The sequence below is a fragment of the Monodelphis domestica genome, chromosome 4 (genome assembly GCF_027887165.1).
Source record: "Monodelphis domestica isolate mMonDom1 chromosome 4, mMonDom1.pri, whole genome shotgun sequence".
NCBI classification, from domain to species: domain Eukaryota; kingdom Metazoa; phylum Chordata; class Mammalia; order Didelphimorphia; family Didelphidae; genus Monodelphis; species Monodelphis domestica.
The window spans coordinates 94,873,282-94,889,563 of NC_077230.1; the positions used below are offsets into that span (position 1 = coordinate 94,873,282).

General features: G+C 40.2%; 1 protein-coding gene across 2 annotated transcripts in view; it reads right to left on the bottom strand.

Annotated features, from left to right (window-relative positions):
* SLCO2A1 (solute carrier organic anion transporter family member 2A1) overlaps positions 1 to 16,282 on the bottom strand; it is a 157,350-nt gene that overhangs the window by 65,268 nt on the left and 75,800 nt on the right. For both annotated transcript variants that reach the window (XM_007493896.2, XM_056793630.1), the window contains exon 3: positions 14,613 to 14,775. In XM_007493896.2, the coding sequence (XP_007493958.1) occupies positions 14,613 to 14,775 (163 nt within the window). The remainder of the gene's footprint in view (positions 1 to 14,612; positions 14,776 to 16,282) is intronic.

The window sequence follows — 16,282 nt, forward strand, 5'->3', positions numbered from 1 at the left end:
GTTGCACTGGTTGAGGGAATTTCTACACTGGGTATTTCCTACATTATTAAATCATGGACCCAGGCTAAAAAATAACAGATAGTCCCTTTAGTGGAGAGAGAGAGAGAGAGAGAGAGAGAGAGAGAGAGAGAGAGAGAGAGAGAGAGAGAGAAAGAGACAGACAGACAGACAGACAGACAGAAGCAGAGACAGAGACAGAGACAGACACAGAGAGGGAGAGGGAGAGGGAGAGGGAGAGAGAGAAAGAGGAGTGTGTGTGTGTGTGTGTGTGTGTGTGTGTGTGTGGTAGGAGGAATGGCAGCGAGGGAGGGTAATAATGAGGGCATTACCCCTCAAGACAAATTTGGATCTGGTCTCACCTTGGGTAGCAGTAGCTTTTCTGACATTTGCCAGGGTCTCAGGGGGCTGCCATAGTACATACTGTTCCTTAGAGAGAGTCTAAGCTGGAGGGAGGGAACCCAGCTAATTTGCCCATGGAACACCACTGCAAATAGCTTGATGCATAACAGTACCCAGATCTTCCAGTAAAGAACACGGGCCACTGCCTCCGCTGGCTTCGCTGGAATCCCAGAAAATGCTCCCATCTCCATCCTTTGAAGAATAATCAGATATGGTCTAACCATCAACTCAAGTGCTTTGTGGAAAGGCCACCAGAATTCCTGGCTTTCCCCAGCTACCATGGTCCTAAGTGGGTTCCCTTAGTCTGATGTTTCCAAGACAATTTTGATCCACATTGGGGAAGTCTGTGGGGAGGGAAGAGAGATTCTTGTGTGAACATGGGAATCTGTTTCTCATCTTCACCAGAAGGGGACTTCTGGAAGGCTCTGGGTTCATCGGAGTGCATTCTTTCTCTGTCTAATACAAACGAGGCTCTGGGTTAAGCCCAGTTTTCACAAAGCTGTGAAATACTAACATGAAACAGGCCAGGACCTTTCCCCATCTCCAGCTCCCCCAGCCCCACGCCTAGCTGAGAGTGAGTCAACTGTGACTCACTATGTGTCCTCACATGTTGAATTTCAGTTCAAATCTCTGGGACCGTTTTGCTGCTTTTGAACACATATGATGGGGAATGGGCAATGAACATCTACACAGAACAGAAACAAGAAAGGATCTCTGGTCATAATGGCTCCCTGTCTGGCTACACAGCCCCACTAAAGTCAATCCGGTGCTATTAGAATGATTATGCATTTCCAATGAGTCTTCAGTGGATGGAGTGGAAACATGTTTCTGGGATACCAGGGAGGCCAGAGGAGCCAGTGGCCCGTGTTCTTTGCTGGAAGATCAGACTGCTGTTATGTACTTTTCTCTGAGTCCCTGCCTTCCATCCACCTGGGCTGAACAACTGCTGAGAGGGGTATGTGAAATAAAGGAGAAAGGCAGAAGAAGGTCTTTGGCAAAGAGAATGATTGCATAGGCGAACGAAAGAGGGAGGTTATGGGTAGGGGTCTCCTGGTTGTTCCACAAATAAAACACTCCATCTCTTGGCTCCAGACATTCTCTCTGAATTTTCTCTGTGCCTGGAGAATCTCATTCTTCAGCTCTGACTTCTTTTAACTAAAATCCTACTTTCTCCTGGAAGCCTTTCCCAATTCCTCTTAATTCTACTGCCTTTCCTCTGTTGTTATTTTTTCTCATTCTGTAAATATCTTGCCTTGTATATATGTGTTTGTGTGATGTCTCCCACATTAGATTGTGTGCTTCTTGAAGGCAAGGACTGTCTTTTGCCTCTTTTTGGATCCTCAGTGCTTAGCACAGAGCCTGGCTTATGGTAGGCATGTAATAAATGCTTTTTGATTGACTGATTTGCACACCTGCTGCTCTGTTGTGGTGCCTCCTCATTCTTACCTCTCCTTCCTGAAGGATAGAGAAAACCACACGCCTGTTGGGCATCCCACAAACCCCTGCCTGATGGCAACTATTCCCTGTGGTTTTGCCATTCCCAGGATTTGCTCGAGAACTTGGAAGAAAGGAGACAGAGAGAAAGGGAAGAAAGGACAAATCACTGTATGGCAGCTTCTCAATTTTCAAGTCCCAAAGTGTAAGTAAGCATCATTCAATAAGGAAGATACAGAAAAGACATTGCTATTTCCTGCTGTGTTCTCTACTATAATAGTAAAAAATACCAAACTATAGCAACAACCCTCCTGGGAGTCTATTTTAGAATGCCTTTGTTCTCCAATATCCATTTCCTAATCCTCCTAAATTTTCCTTCTCAAAAGGTCTTCCTGTATATCCCAGGAACACCCTCCAGTCAACCCAGTGTGGGTAACTCCTAATTTCCAAATGGGTTGTTTTCCAACTGTTTGCATGTAAAGCTGTTGGCCTTTTGGAAACTGGGCAACTGTTTTCCCAGAAAAGTGCTGTGATGAGTAGAGGCTCACACAGAAAAGTCAATATTACCATAACAACTCTCCGACATTATTTAAACTATACTTCATCGCTATATATAATGCTTTTTCTATAGGCAAAAGAATATTGATTCCGATTCGGGAATAACTCTTGCCTTACTAAGGGCTGACTTATCAGAGATGGGGTCTAAAAGAAGTAGGGAATCATGGTAGTACTAGTGACTTGTTACTTCTCAACATTTTCATTACTCAGAGAATTGAGGAAAAGTAGCCGAGGTGCCAAAAGATGAAGTAATCAAATGTCTAACTTTCAAAACAGGTAGAAGAGCAGACTCCATTGCTGAATGCTTCAAAAGAAAATGATTGCTCCTGACAGGGAGGTCAGTGATGGACTCAAGATGCAAAATGACACAGACATTTTTGGACATGAGCAACATGAGTATTTGTTTAGCTTGACTATGTTTATTTATTACAAGGGTTTCTTGGATTTCGTTTGTAGCCAAATCATGCCTTTGTCTCATGGAGTTTTCTTTTTCCTTTTCTATTGGGAAAAGGGAAGGGGCAGGGAGAGGGAAGAATGGGATGGAGGTGTGGTGTGCTTGTTAATTGAAAAAGAAAAAGAAAATGTATAAAGACCAAAAAGAAAAGGGAAATGTTTATTTCTAGTAATTAGCATGGGTTCATTAAGAATAAATCATGCCAAACTCATTTCATTTCCTTTTTAATGAGTTTGTGGCAATTTACATTTATCTGTTTTAAATTCCTTCTTTTAAAGCAATATTGGGACAGCTGGGTGACTCAGTGAATTGAGATAGCCAGGCCTGGAAACAGGAAGTCCTGGGTCCAAATATGACCTCAGATATTTCCTAGCTATGTGACCCTGGACAAGTCACTTAAGCCCAGTTGCCCCACCCTTACTGCTCACATGTATACTGCTTATATGCAATACTCAGTATTGATTCTAAGATAAAAGTTAAGAATTTTAAAAAATAAATATATAAAAGCAATTATTGGTTTTTTTTCTTTTTGTTTTATATCACATTCTTTTCTAGGAACTTCCTCCCTCTCCCTCACCTCCAGCTTGAATCCTCTCTTATGACAAAGAAAAATAATTTTAGCAAAAACAATCAGTGCAGTGACTCATTCTTACAACATATGCAACATTCCATAGCAGTCATCTTTTGACTCTCTAGAATAAGAAAAATATATTTTGTTATATGTTTTCCATAAAGTTAACTGTTTATAATTACTTAGCTTTTAGCCATAGGCACAACAAATTTTTAACTTAATCAAAGTTTTTGATTAGGTTTCTCATAATGCTCTTATGGGAAAGATATAGCATGGTATATGGAAAGTAGAGAGGATTTTGAAATCAGAGAACAGGGGCTCAAATTCCCGTCACTGCCTATCTTCCCTTGAGCAAAACACTTGACTTTGCCTGGACTCAGTTTCCTCATCTGTAAAATTAGGGATCTGAACTCAAATGATCTCTAAGATCCCTCCTAGCTCTAAATCTTTTGCTCTATGAGACTACAAAATGAAGAAACGTGGGATGGTTGGAATGGTAATGGCAGTTGGTTATATAGCAAAACAATGTGTCAATGTAGGTCTAGACATAGGTCTGTCCTTGATCTTTCTTTGTCTGATATTTTTCAGTGATTTCAATGAAGACACCAAAGGTATGTTTAGTGAATGTGTGGATGGTGACACAAACTGAGAGGGAAGAGCCAATATATTTGAGACAGAATGGGGATTCAAAATGATCACAGAAGCTTTTCTGTTGTTGTTTGGTTGTTTTAGTCATGTCTGACTCTTCATGTTCCCATTTGGGGTTTTCTTGGCAAAGAAAATGGAGTAGTTTTCCATTTTCTTCTCCAGAGGAGTAAGGCAAAGAGAGATTAAGTGACTTGCCCAGGGTCTCACAGCTAGTAAGTGTCTGAGGCAAAATTTGAAGCGAGGAAGGTAAGTCTTTCTGATTCCAGGTCCAACACTCTTTCCACTATGCCATTTAGCTTCCTCCTCAGTAGCTTGGAACCAGCCAAAACCAGCAAGAAGGAAATTAACAAAGTGATTCAGAGCACAATAAACAACAATAATAAAACCTCCAATATTCATGGCAATCACACAGTGAATCAAACGAACACTAAAAAGAAGTTGAATTTTGAGTAACTAAAAAAAAAAGAACATTCTGTGAAAGACACAATGAAATATGCCTTCCTCTTCATTCCAGGAGATAACTGCTACAGAATGTTGCCCACAATGTCAGAATTGGGCACTGGATGCTTTGGCTAAATTTATTTTTATTAGGGAAGATTAAAACTGGGTTGGGAAAGAGGAGGCAGTTCCTAGAAATGACAGTGATGACAAGAGAATAAAAAATATTCGAATGGCAAAAGATATAGATAAAATATTTTTAAAGCTTTTAAAAAGAAATAAATGCAATGTCCTGAATTTAATTCAAAAAGTTAATTTTCTACATCTGCCTAAAAGAAGGCAAAGTTCTAAGCTAGTTGCCTGCCCTACTCCCATCCCAGTTATTCTAAATTGGAGTTTGTGACAATGACAATGAGAGAAGGACTGGGAAGGAGGAGTTATATACACTCTTCATCTCTGATTCATTTGTATTAACCTTAAGTTGGGTTTTCTTTATAAAATTTCTTTTTTAATTGTTAAGTTAAAAAAAAATAACCTTGCCTGTCATCTTAGAATCAATACTGTGTATTGGTTCCAAGGCAGAAGAGTGATAAGGGCTAGGCAGTGAGGGTTAAGTGACTTGCCCAGGGTCACACAGCTAGGAAATATCTGAGGCCAGATTTAAACCTAAGTCCTCCCAATTCCAGGATTGGCACTCTATCCACTGAGCCACCCAGCTGCCCCTGGGTTTTCTTGAAGGAGGGCTGTCTACATGATGATTCATTCTTAGTGTCTCTGTCTCCTAAGTATTTGGAGGATTTCCTTTCCCCTCTTTAACTATGAGTGTGTTAAGACCTATCCCTGTTCCCTGAAATGTCATCTGAGAGACACAAATTATCCCAAATAGTCAGTGGCGTCATCAGGTATAAGTTCTCCCTATTGACAGAGATCAGATGTCCTCAGATAACACAAAGAGCTCACATTTTCATAGTGATTTACTAGTGAAGCAGGTAGTATAAACATTATTGCCAACTTATAGATGAGGAAACTGAGGTTCCAAGTAACATCTCCTAGGTTACCTAGCTAGTAAGTGTGGAAGCTAGGTCTGAAACACTAGTCTTCTGAATGAGATCCATTGTCCTTTTCACTATGGCAACTTAACATCTTGTCCCACTGTCCCCAGACATCTTGGGGGAAAATCAGAGGTTCCACTGTTCAAATGCCTTTATAGAACCTTTTCAGAATATAGAGACAAGTTTCCTCCCATATCACCTAAGAGCTGTATTTGGGACCCAAGCCTAAGAGAATGCATGGAAGGCATAAATTTCAAAAGAGGCATGCTAACTCCATTTTTTAAACCATATCCTAATTTCAGTTGGTTGGAGAGTAAGGCAGTCACATATTCCCTTTTGGGGAAGTAAATCTCCTCTTTATTCATTTTTCATAATATCTTTTTCAAAGTTTCTGGGGGATGCTTCTTCTGTCTTACAAACCCTGTTGCATGAGCATGGTAGATGATACCTCTTCTTCCTGACCTCTGACCTACCAGCATTCTAGAGTCTATGATGAGTGTTCTTGCCTTTCAGCCATTAAGGAATGGGAATATTCAAGTGGCCCTATGCTCAGAGTAGCTATAAGACTTTGGGCAAATGTTATTTTAGTTCTCTGAACTTCAGTTTCCTCACCTGTAAAATAAGGAAGATAGATGGCACAATGACCAAGGACTTTCCAATGATAGATTCTGTAATCATATCCTCTAAGAAATAAGAATCCGGAAACCTCTTCACTCTCTCTGTTCCCATGCTCCTCAACCATGACCACTTCCATTCATCAACTTCTACGGGAAGAGTCAATTACTCTTTCCTTTACTTTCCTGATAATCAGATCCAAGTTTACTGAATAAGAGAGACTAGCAATGTGTATAATGGGTAGGGCACTGAAATTGGAATCAGGACAATCTGGGTTCAAATTCCTCCCCAGACATGAACTAGTTATGTGACATTGGGCAATGTACTTAAATTGTGGATGTCTCTGTTTTTTCATCTGTCAAATGACGGAGATTAGATTTGATGACTCTTAAGGTTCCTTCTAAGCTAGCTAGTACAGGGAATGGATGGCTGGGTCTAGAGTCAGGAAGATTCATCTTTCCTGAGTTCAAATCTGGCCTCAGGTATAGGCTGAGTGACTCTGGGCAAATTGCTTAGTCCTGTCTACCTCAGTTTCCTCATTTATAAAATGAGTTGGAGAAGGAAATGGCAAACCATTCCATATACTCCAGTATATCTGCCAAGAAAACCCCAAATGGGGTCATAGAGAGTCAGACATGACTGAAAAATAGCAACAACATCCTTTCTAGCTCTAAATCTATGACTTTATGGCAGTATATTCAAACTAGGAAGCTTGGAGTGGTCAGACCTCATTGAAAAGTCATCCATTTCATGTAAGCTATCCCATGTTCTGAGTTCCTTATACTTGTTATTTCTTATGATACAACAATATTCCATCCCCTCAAGATATCATGATTTACTCTGCCATTCTACAATCAATGGACACTTATTTCATTCACTATTGTTGCTACCACCAAATGAAGTGAGAGCAGAATGAAGAAGATGATAAGCAATGACTAAGCAATGTAAATAAAAAAGAATGCTAAAATGAAGCTCAACCCTGAGGAATTATGATGCCCTAACTTGGCCCTAGAGAAGAATTGGGGGAATGCATATTCCTTACTTCATAGGATCATAGTCTTAGAGCTAGAAAGATGCATATTAGCCATTTAGTCCAACTCCTTCATTTTTCCCAAAGAGAAGAAATGAATTGCCCAGAGTCACATAGCTAATAAGCATCTGAAGTGAGATTTGAACCTAGAGCTTCCTGATTCTAAATTTACAGCTCTGTCCATTATGCCATATTGCCTCTTAGAGAATATCTTTGAGTACTTTTAGAAGTAGGCAATGCACTACCTCTTTGATGCCTGATCTTGTTTTTACCCTTTCCTGTTGGACATACCATAGGAAACCTGATGCTTTTCTGTCCTTTTTTGCTTGGTATTCTGTATCTTTTTTTCATCAAATGCATACTTAAAAATTTCCACATTGAATCTAATTATTCTAAGTCCTCAAACTTTTTTTTTCTTGGTGTTGCTATTTTTTCTTTTTTCCTCGTGGGCAATTGAAACAGCTTGATTAATAATAACATCCATATGTTTAATTCTTTTCATGGCTGTCTATTCCCTCCCCCTCTGGCTGTTGAATAAACCTCACCCAAGAAGGTCATGCAGCTCTGGAGAAACCTTTTTCTTGGGTAGAGAATGGTATCATTTCAATGCTGCATAGTCTTCCTGCTGGGCTCACTTCACTGATAAGAATTGCAGAATCAGAGCTGGAGAGGGCTTCAGTGGCCAATGAGGTTTGGACATATTGACTTGAACAAGACAATTCCTTGCAGCTTTCCTACTAAGTGGTCATTTAGCTTTGCCTCCAATGAGGCATAATTCACTCCTTCCTTGTTGTTGCTCTATCATTTCAGTCATGTCTAACTATTCATGACTCCATTTGGGGTTTTCTTGGCAAAGATACTGGAGTGCTTGGCCCTTCCCTTTTCCAGCTCATCTTATAGATGAGGAAACTGAGGCTAATAGGGTTATGTGACTTGCTCAGGGTCACACAATTAATTAAGTGCCTAAGTCAATTTTGAATTCAGGAAGAGTTGTCTTCCTGACTTGAGACCAGGGAGCTCTATGTCAGGTACCACATAGTTGCCCTTGGCAATCCATTTCACTTCTGGACACCTCTATTCACAATGGCCATCTTCCTGATAATCAAGTCTAAATTTATCCCTTTGCAAGTTCCCCCGATTGCTCCTCATTTTGCCTACAGAATTCAAGTAGAAATCAAATTTCACTTCTATAATATACCCTTTTAAATATTTAAAGATAGTAATCATGTTCCTTTAACCCCCAGTCTTCTTTCTATTTATTTATTTAAAAAACCCTTATCTTCCAACTTAGAATCTTAGTATTGGTTCCAAGGTGGAATAGTGTAACAGCTAAGCAATGCGGATTAAGTGACTTGCCCAGGGTCACATAGCTAGGAAGTATCTAAAGCTTGCTTTGAACCCAGGACTTCTCATCTCTAGGCTTGGCTCTCAATCCATAGAGTCACACAAATCACCTCTAATCAGACCACAATTCCTTAGATTACTTCTCTTCCCCAGAAGCCTCCTGATGCTGTCAACATCCTTCCACCACTACATGCTCCTCCATTTTGGGAGTTCCTCTCCAAACCCTTCCCATTGGAGGAGATACCTACACCAGCTGTGCTTCAGTCCCTGACTCTAGACCCTCACATCCCTGGAACCCCTCTCCCCAGCTCCTCAGTTCTCTGACTGCAATTCAGGTCTACCTGCCTCTTAGTCCAAGTCACATATGCAATTAGTACAGGGTTCCACTGGAACCAGAATCCAAGTGTTTCAAATATCTTGGATAAAAGAAAAAGAACTTTGGGGTTGCATAGTAACATTTATTGTGGTTCTTTCCTTTACTAATTTCTTAATTCCCCACAAAATAAAACCCTTGGCATTGTGCACTGCTGTTTACCCTGGAGAAATTCACAGGGCTTCCTGCCTATGGCTCATCCATTGTCTCTGCAGATTTTCCTCGTGTTGGTCTTTAGACTTTTTATAGATTTCAGCCCATCTTACCAGATAACTAATTTCCAAAGTCTTTTCTCTTACATCCTTCAATAAACTGGTATCATGCTGCCTGGTTTCCTGCCTGAGGAAACTTTTTTATATCTTTGGAACCCTTCAGGAATCATTACAAGAATTTACTAGGTCATCCCATTGAGCTGGACCTGTTAAAATTTCCCAAATAGTTTTTGTTGGTTTATTTTCAACATTAGCAACCATGATTTTTTCAACAAGATCTTTCGTATTTCTGGAATGTCCCCACCCATTTCAATATTGGGTTATCATGACTTTTCCACTTATTCTGCTAGACACTTAGACTGCTTCTCAGACAAACAAATAGGAGTTCAACACAGGATAATTAGATTGGTGGGTGATATTAATGAGTGACAAATTTCTAATCCCCAGAACCACTCGGGACTCTACAGACAGTCAAGTCAGCAAGTTAAGCATCTCTGATGTGCCAAGCCCTGTGCTAAGTGCTGCGGATACAAAGAGAGATAAAAAATAGACCTTGTAGTCAAGACCTCACAATCGAATGAGGAAAGACAACATGGAAAGGACTTTATACAAACAAGATAGATACAAGATAAGGTGAAGATAATCTCAGAGGAAATGCATTGAGAAGGACTGGAAAGGCTTCTTGTGGAAGCCTTGAAGGAAGCCAGGGGAGTCAGGAGATAGAAGACAGGGAGAGAGAGAACTGCAGGCATGGGGACCTACTTGATGAGAATGGTCAGTCAAGGGATGGAATGTTTTGCTTGAGGATGTTATGGCAAGTTAGGGGCATCTACATGGCACAGTGGATAGAGCACTCACCTAGAGTCAGGAAGACTTGAGTTCATATCCTGCTTCAGACACTAGCTATGTGACCTTGGGCAAATCACTTAACCCTGTTTACCTCAGTTTCCTCACTTGTAAAATGATCTGGAGGAGGAAATGGCAAACCCCTTCAGTATCTTTGTTAAGAAAACCCCAAATGGGTTCACAAAGAATTGGACACAACTTCTCAACTAAACAATAAAGATCCCTTCCAGTTCCAAACCTTTGGACATGACTGAACAATAACAAGATAGCAAGTTACATGCATAATTGAGTATTTTTTAAAATCCTTTCCTTCTGTTCTGCATCTTTGAACTTTGGTATCCATATGAGTCAAATGTCTTTATAACTCTTTATAACTCTCTAAATCTGTCTACATTGAAGGCTTTTTAAAACTAGTGACAGAATGTAAAATATTCTGTCAGTGGTAGTTTTTGACCTCACAAAACAGCATTTCTATCAGAGATTGCTAGGGCTGACTTCTAGGGATGATTGGCATTTTGTAAAAACTTCTTCACATTTTCTGTGAAGTCTTCCCCTTGGCACCAGTATCTTAAGATATTACAGTTGGGCACTGCCCTTTCCTCTCTCTTCTCTAAAATTTCTTTTTCTTTTAACACGTACCTTTTGTCTTAGGATCAACTGTGTGGCAGAAGAGAGGTAAGAGCTACACAATGGGGGTTAAGGGACTTGCCCAGGGTCACACAGCTAGGAAGTATCTGAGGTCAGATTGGAACCCAGAACTTTCTGTCTCTTCTCTATCCACTGAGCCATCTAGCTGCCCCATCCTCTTCCAGATTTCAAGGCACAAGAGGACTCTGAATAAGGAGATCTTAATGTAGGGTCTATGACCTTATTTTTTTAAATGGATACCTGTATTTCAATATAATTAGTTTCCTGTGTAATTTTTTATGTTTTATTTTCTACATTTTGAAACATTATTCTGATAATGGGTCCATAGGCTTCACCAGACTGTCAAAGGGGTCTAGAACCTAAAAAAGTTAAGAACTTTTGCTCTAGTTGGATGCCTGGACATCCTCTGGGAACAGTCCAGCTATTACCCAGAATTTGGGTTCTCAGGAATAACTCTTCTTCATCTGGGAGACATTAACCGCCAATATTGTTAGAACTGTGTAACATTGGATACAATTAAAGCCAAGTCCAGCTATTTTGACTAGTGGCTCCTCAGGGAAACCAGGAGGAGGAAGCCATGCCTGCTTTCACCACTTCCCAAAGCCCTCCTGTCAAGTCATAGAGTTTAGTTCAGAGCATAAAATGTAGAGGATTTCCTTCCTGGGTGGGCCTGAAGACCTTGAAAAATCTACTATTCCTGGATGAGAAGTCAAGTAATTGTTTTCAGAAGCCCTTCCCTACAAGAGACTTGCTGGAATGAGGATGAGAACATAATGTGGCCAATCATTACCCAGGAACCCAGATTAAAGCAAAATAGGATCTTCAAGGAGGTGTGGTGGTAAGTGCAGAAACCGACCCATTCAGCCACCCAGCAGAATGGGTCCTCACTGGCCTTCCTTAATGCTCCCAAATACCCTGATGATTCCTCTAGCATGTTCTTCAGTGGATAAAGTGAGACTTGGGAGTCAGGCAGGTCTGAATGCCAGTCCTGCCTTACGTGTGGGTTTTAAAATATTGTGTGGGGTGGGGAAAGGGGGAACTGCATCCCCCAGCATGCCCCAGGGGTCCTTCCCCACTCTTTGTAGCCCCAGAGCTTAGCACAGTGCCTGGCATACAGTAGAAAGTCTTGTTGGCTGACTGACAGAACCAGGGATGGATTCCCTGACTCTGGACCTCAGTTCTATTGCCCACAAAACAGGGGCTTGGACTAGGTGATCTCTGAAGTCTCTCACTGCTAACATCTTAGATCTTCACTTACTTCTATGGGCTTGTCCCAGGAGTGGCACACTCCATGCACTGTTTGCTCTGGAGTAGTCCAAGATCCTCATCATAGTGGTTTGCCCTGTGATTAAGGCTCTAAGATGTGACATCATAGGACCATAGATTCAGAGTCACAGGGAACCTTAAGAGTTATCCAATCATAAAATCCTAGAGCTTGAGCCAGAAGGGGCATCAGAAGTCATCTGTTCCCACCCTGTCATTTTAAGATAAGGAGCTGAGGACCCAAGATTGCCAAAAACAAATAGGTAATAAGGGGGAAAGGGTAGGGTCAAACCCAATCCCTTCAAAAACAAATCTATTACTCTTTCGTGTTTACTTCACTCCATCTTCCTTTTAAGGTACTCAGTTGAAGCCTAGGCACACGGGTCTGGCGATGCTTCTTAATCAATGTGTAGAAGGCCCTTTTCCCTAGGATAGAATGTCTCTCTCCTACATATAAAATATCTAGAATGTTTCAGCTGTGTCTGACTCCTTGTGACTCCATTTGAATTTTTTTTTTTTTGGTGAAGATATTGAAATGATTTGCCATTTCCTTCTCCAGCTCATTTTACAGATGAGGAAACTGAGGCAAACAGGGTTAAGTGGTTTGACCAGGATCACACGGCTAGCAAGTATATGAGGATGGATTTGAACTCAGGTCTTCCTGACTCCAGACCCAGCCCTCTATACACTGTGCCACCTTCCTGCCCTGCCCTTACAATATAGAAGTATAATCTAGCAAAACAAATCCACACATTGGCCATCCCTTCAAGTGTACAGCTCATTCCAAACCCAGAGTCGCTCTGCTGAGGAATGCTTCTATATCAGTACTCTAAACACATGATGGGACACCAACACTCATTTTACAGGTGAGGAAACTGAGAGGAAAAATAACTTGCTTAAGGCCATTCAGCTAGTTGGTTGTGGAATCAGGAACGAAGCCTGTCTGTGGACTCTCAAGACTGTACCCTCCGCACATTTCTGAACTTTGCCCCAAGTTGCTGTCACCTAATTCTGGAGACTTTACTGAATCAGTTAGGGGTCTCTAGGCTCCATCTTGAGCATGACAGGGCACTTTTATCAAAAATCAGGGAGGAATGGGGTAGGTGTCAGAAGTCAGAAGATCTAGGTTCAAATCCATCCTCTATTAGGTGGCATATTGGAATAGAACACTCAGCTTGGAATCAGGAAGACCTGAGCTCAAATTCAACCTCGGACACTTGCTGTGTGTGTGTGTGTGACTATGGGCAAGTCACTTAGCCTCTGTCTGCCTCAGTTTCTTCCATTGTAAAATGGGGATAATTTTCAGGGTTGTTATGAGAATCAAATGCAGTATTATTTGTAAATCATTTCGCCTGTCACATAATAGGTGCTGTATAAGTCATTATTTCCTTATTATTCACTGTGTGATTTTGGGCAAATCACCTAATTTCCTTGGCTCTCAGTTTCCTCAGCTATAAACTTATGAGATTAGACTAAATGGCACCTGGAGTCCCTTCCAGTTCTAAATCTAAAACTATAATCTTAACCTGCTGTGCCTCAACAATCTTTTCAGGCACATAGACAGAGATTTAGAACTAGATCCAAGGGCCTTAGAGACCAGCAAATTCAACTCTTTTATCTTAAAGATCAGTAAGTTGAGGAATAGAGGTTAAAGTATGTTGCTCAGAATCAGAGCTAGAAAAATGTCAGAAGCAGGATTTGAATCTAGATCTTCCTGGTTTTAAACAGGGGCTCTGCCCTCCATAATGCACTGCCTCGAATGTAGCCAGTAGAAGCATTATTATTCTTTCTTTTCAGATGAGGAAATTGAATCTCAGAAATGATAAACTAGCTAGTCAAGTAACAGAGATTTTTGTGACTCCAAATTCGGCATTTGGGACGTTAGAAATAGTGATAGGGATCGGTCCTGTGATTTCAGTGGAACTCCCTTTACAAAGCAGGTCAGTCAGCACCTTTTCTGCATCTTGGAATCAGAGAGGTGTCTAGAGCACAGAGTGTTTGCATCACTTGTCAGAGACACATCAGTGTCTCAGGCAAGATTTGAACTCAGTTCTTCCTGACTTTGAGATGAACTCTCTACCCTCTCTACAATAGTGGTTCTTAACTTTTTTGTGTAATGGACTCCTCTGGAAGTATGATGAATCCTTTTTGCAGAGTAATGATTTAAATTGCACAAAATAAAACACAGGATTACAAGGGAAATAAATTATATTATATAGTGATCAAAATGTTTTTTTAAAACAAGATTCAGAACACCTGCTCTACATGTTGCTACCTTTTATTCTTTTCACTATACAAAATAAATTTCAGGCTTAAAAGAATTTTTAAAAGTCAGCTCATGAAAAAGCTAGAGTTAGGATCCAATCCTCTTCTTGTAGTCAATAGTCATTCAATAATGACTGACTTCCTTTTGATCTTAAATGGTGCTTTCTTGGCAAAGATCCTGGAGCGGCTTGTTATTTTCTTCTCTGGCTCATTTTACAGATGAGAAAACTGAGGCAAGCAGGGTTAAGTGATCTGCTCAAGGCCAAATAGCTAGTAAATGTCTGAGACTGGATTTGAACTCTATCCACTGTCTAATCTAGTTGTTTATCTATGCATTTTCTGGCCCTGAAATAATCTTTTAAAAATCTATGCTATGGTTGTACTAGAACTTGCTTCCACAGGAAATGGGTGTCATAGATCTTTGGGGATAGATTTGGGAATTTGAGGGGGAAAGTTACTTACCCACACTGATATCAGAATACTGGTATGGTTCTGAAAGGAAGTGAGGGAGAGTGAGAAGGAAAGCTCCCGTGGCCAGCAGGAGGCCCCCAATGCCGATGACCCTGGGCCGGTGCACTCGGCTGCCGAAGTAACTGACGAAGATGATGAGGGTGGCATTACTGATCTGGGGAGGAGCAGAGAACATCATGTAAGATCAGAGTCACTCAGACTTAAGTGATGGAAAAGGAAAGATTTTATGTGTATGTACTCAAAGGTCTTAAGTCAGAGTTCAGTCAACATGCCATCAAGTATCTATTGGTACTTAGTATGGGCTAAGCACTATGGGAATACCAAGAAAGGCCAAAGAGTTCCTATTTTCAAATGGGTTACATTTTCTAGGTGATACAACATTTCTAGAAATAGATACATGGTAGTAGCTAACATTTCAGTAGTATTTAAGCTGGGACTGGCTAAGAAATAGGGCAATGAATCAGTAGAATAGATTAGGTACACAATATACAGTAGTAAATGGCCAGACCTACTATTTAATAAACCCCAAGATGCAGACTTTAGGAGTAAAAACTCACCATTTGACAAAAATTTCTGGAAAAACTAGAAAATGGTTTCGTAGAAATAGGTTTAAACCAATATCTCACACCATATGCCAAAATAAGGTTAAAATGGATAAATATAGGGAACTGAGTCAAATTTATTTAATAAATAAATAAATTAAAGTCATTCCTCAGTTGATAAATGGTCAAAAGATATGAACAAGCATTTTTCAGAAGATGAAATCAGTTATCAATAACCACATTAAAAATGCACTAAATTCTACTGATTAGAGAAATGCAAATCAAAAACAACTCTAAGGCGCCACCTCACACCTATAAGATTTGGTTAACATGAAAAAAATGGAAAATACCAAATTCTGGAGAGAATGTGGAAAAATTGGGACACTAATACACTGTTGATAGAGTTATAAAGTATTCAACCATCCTGGTGAACAATTTGGAACTCTGCCCAAAGGGCTTTATGCATACTAGGAAATACCACTATTAGAGTTGACTTCCAAAGAGTTGGAAGAAAAGGGGACATGATCTAGTTGTGCAAAAATATATATGACACCTCTTTTTATGGTAGCAAAGGATTGGAAATTGAGAGAATGGCCATCAATTAGAGAATGGCTAAACAAATTGTGGTATAAGACTGTGACAAAATATGATTGTGTTATGAGTTCCAGAAAATCCCAAGGAAACTTACATGAATTCAAGCAAAGTGAAATGAGCAGAACTAGGAGAACACTGAACACGGTAACAGCAATGTTATAAGGATTAACAACTGTAAAAGACTCAGCTACTCTAATCAAGACAACAATCTAAGACAATTCCAAAGGAGCCCGGATGAAAAATGCCATTCCCCTCCAGAGAGAGAATTGATGAATTCTGAGTGCAAACTGAAGCATGTTTTTTTCACTTACTTTATTTTTCTTACTTTTTTGCAACATGGGCTAATATGGAAATGTTTTGCATGATTTCACATTGTAATTGATGTTGTATTGCTTGCTTTCTCAATGGGTGGGGAAGGGGTTAAATGGAGGGAAAGAACTGGAAATTCAAATTAAAAAAAGGAATTTTAAAATAAAGTATATATACATATATACTTAAAAGTTATGTGTTGAATTTATTATGTAC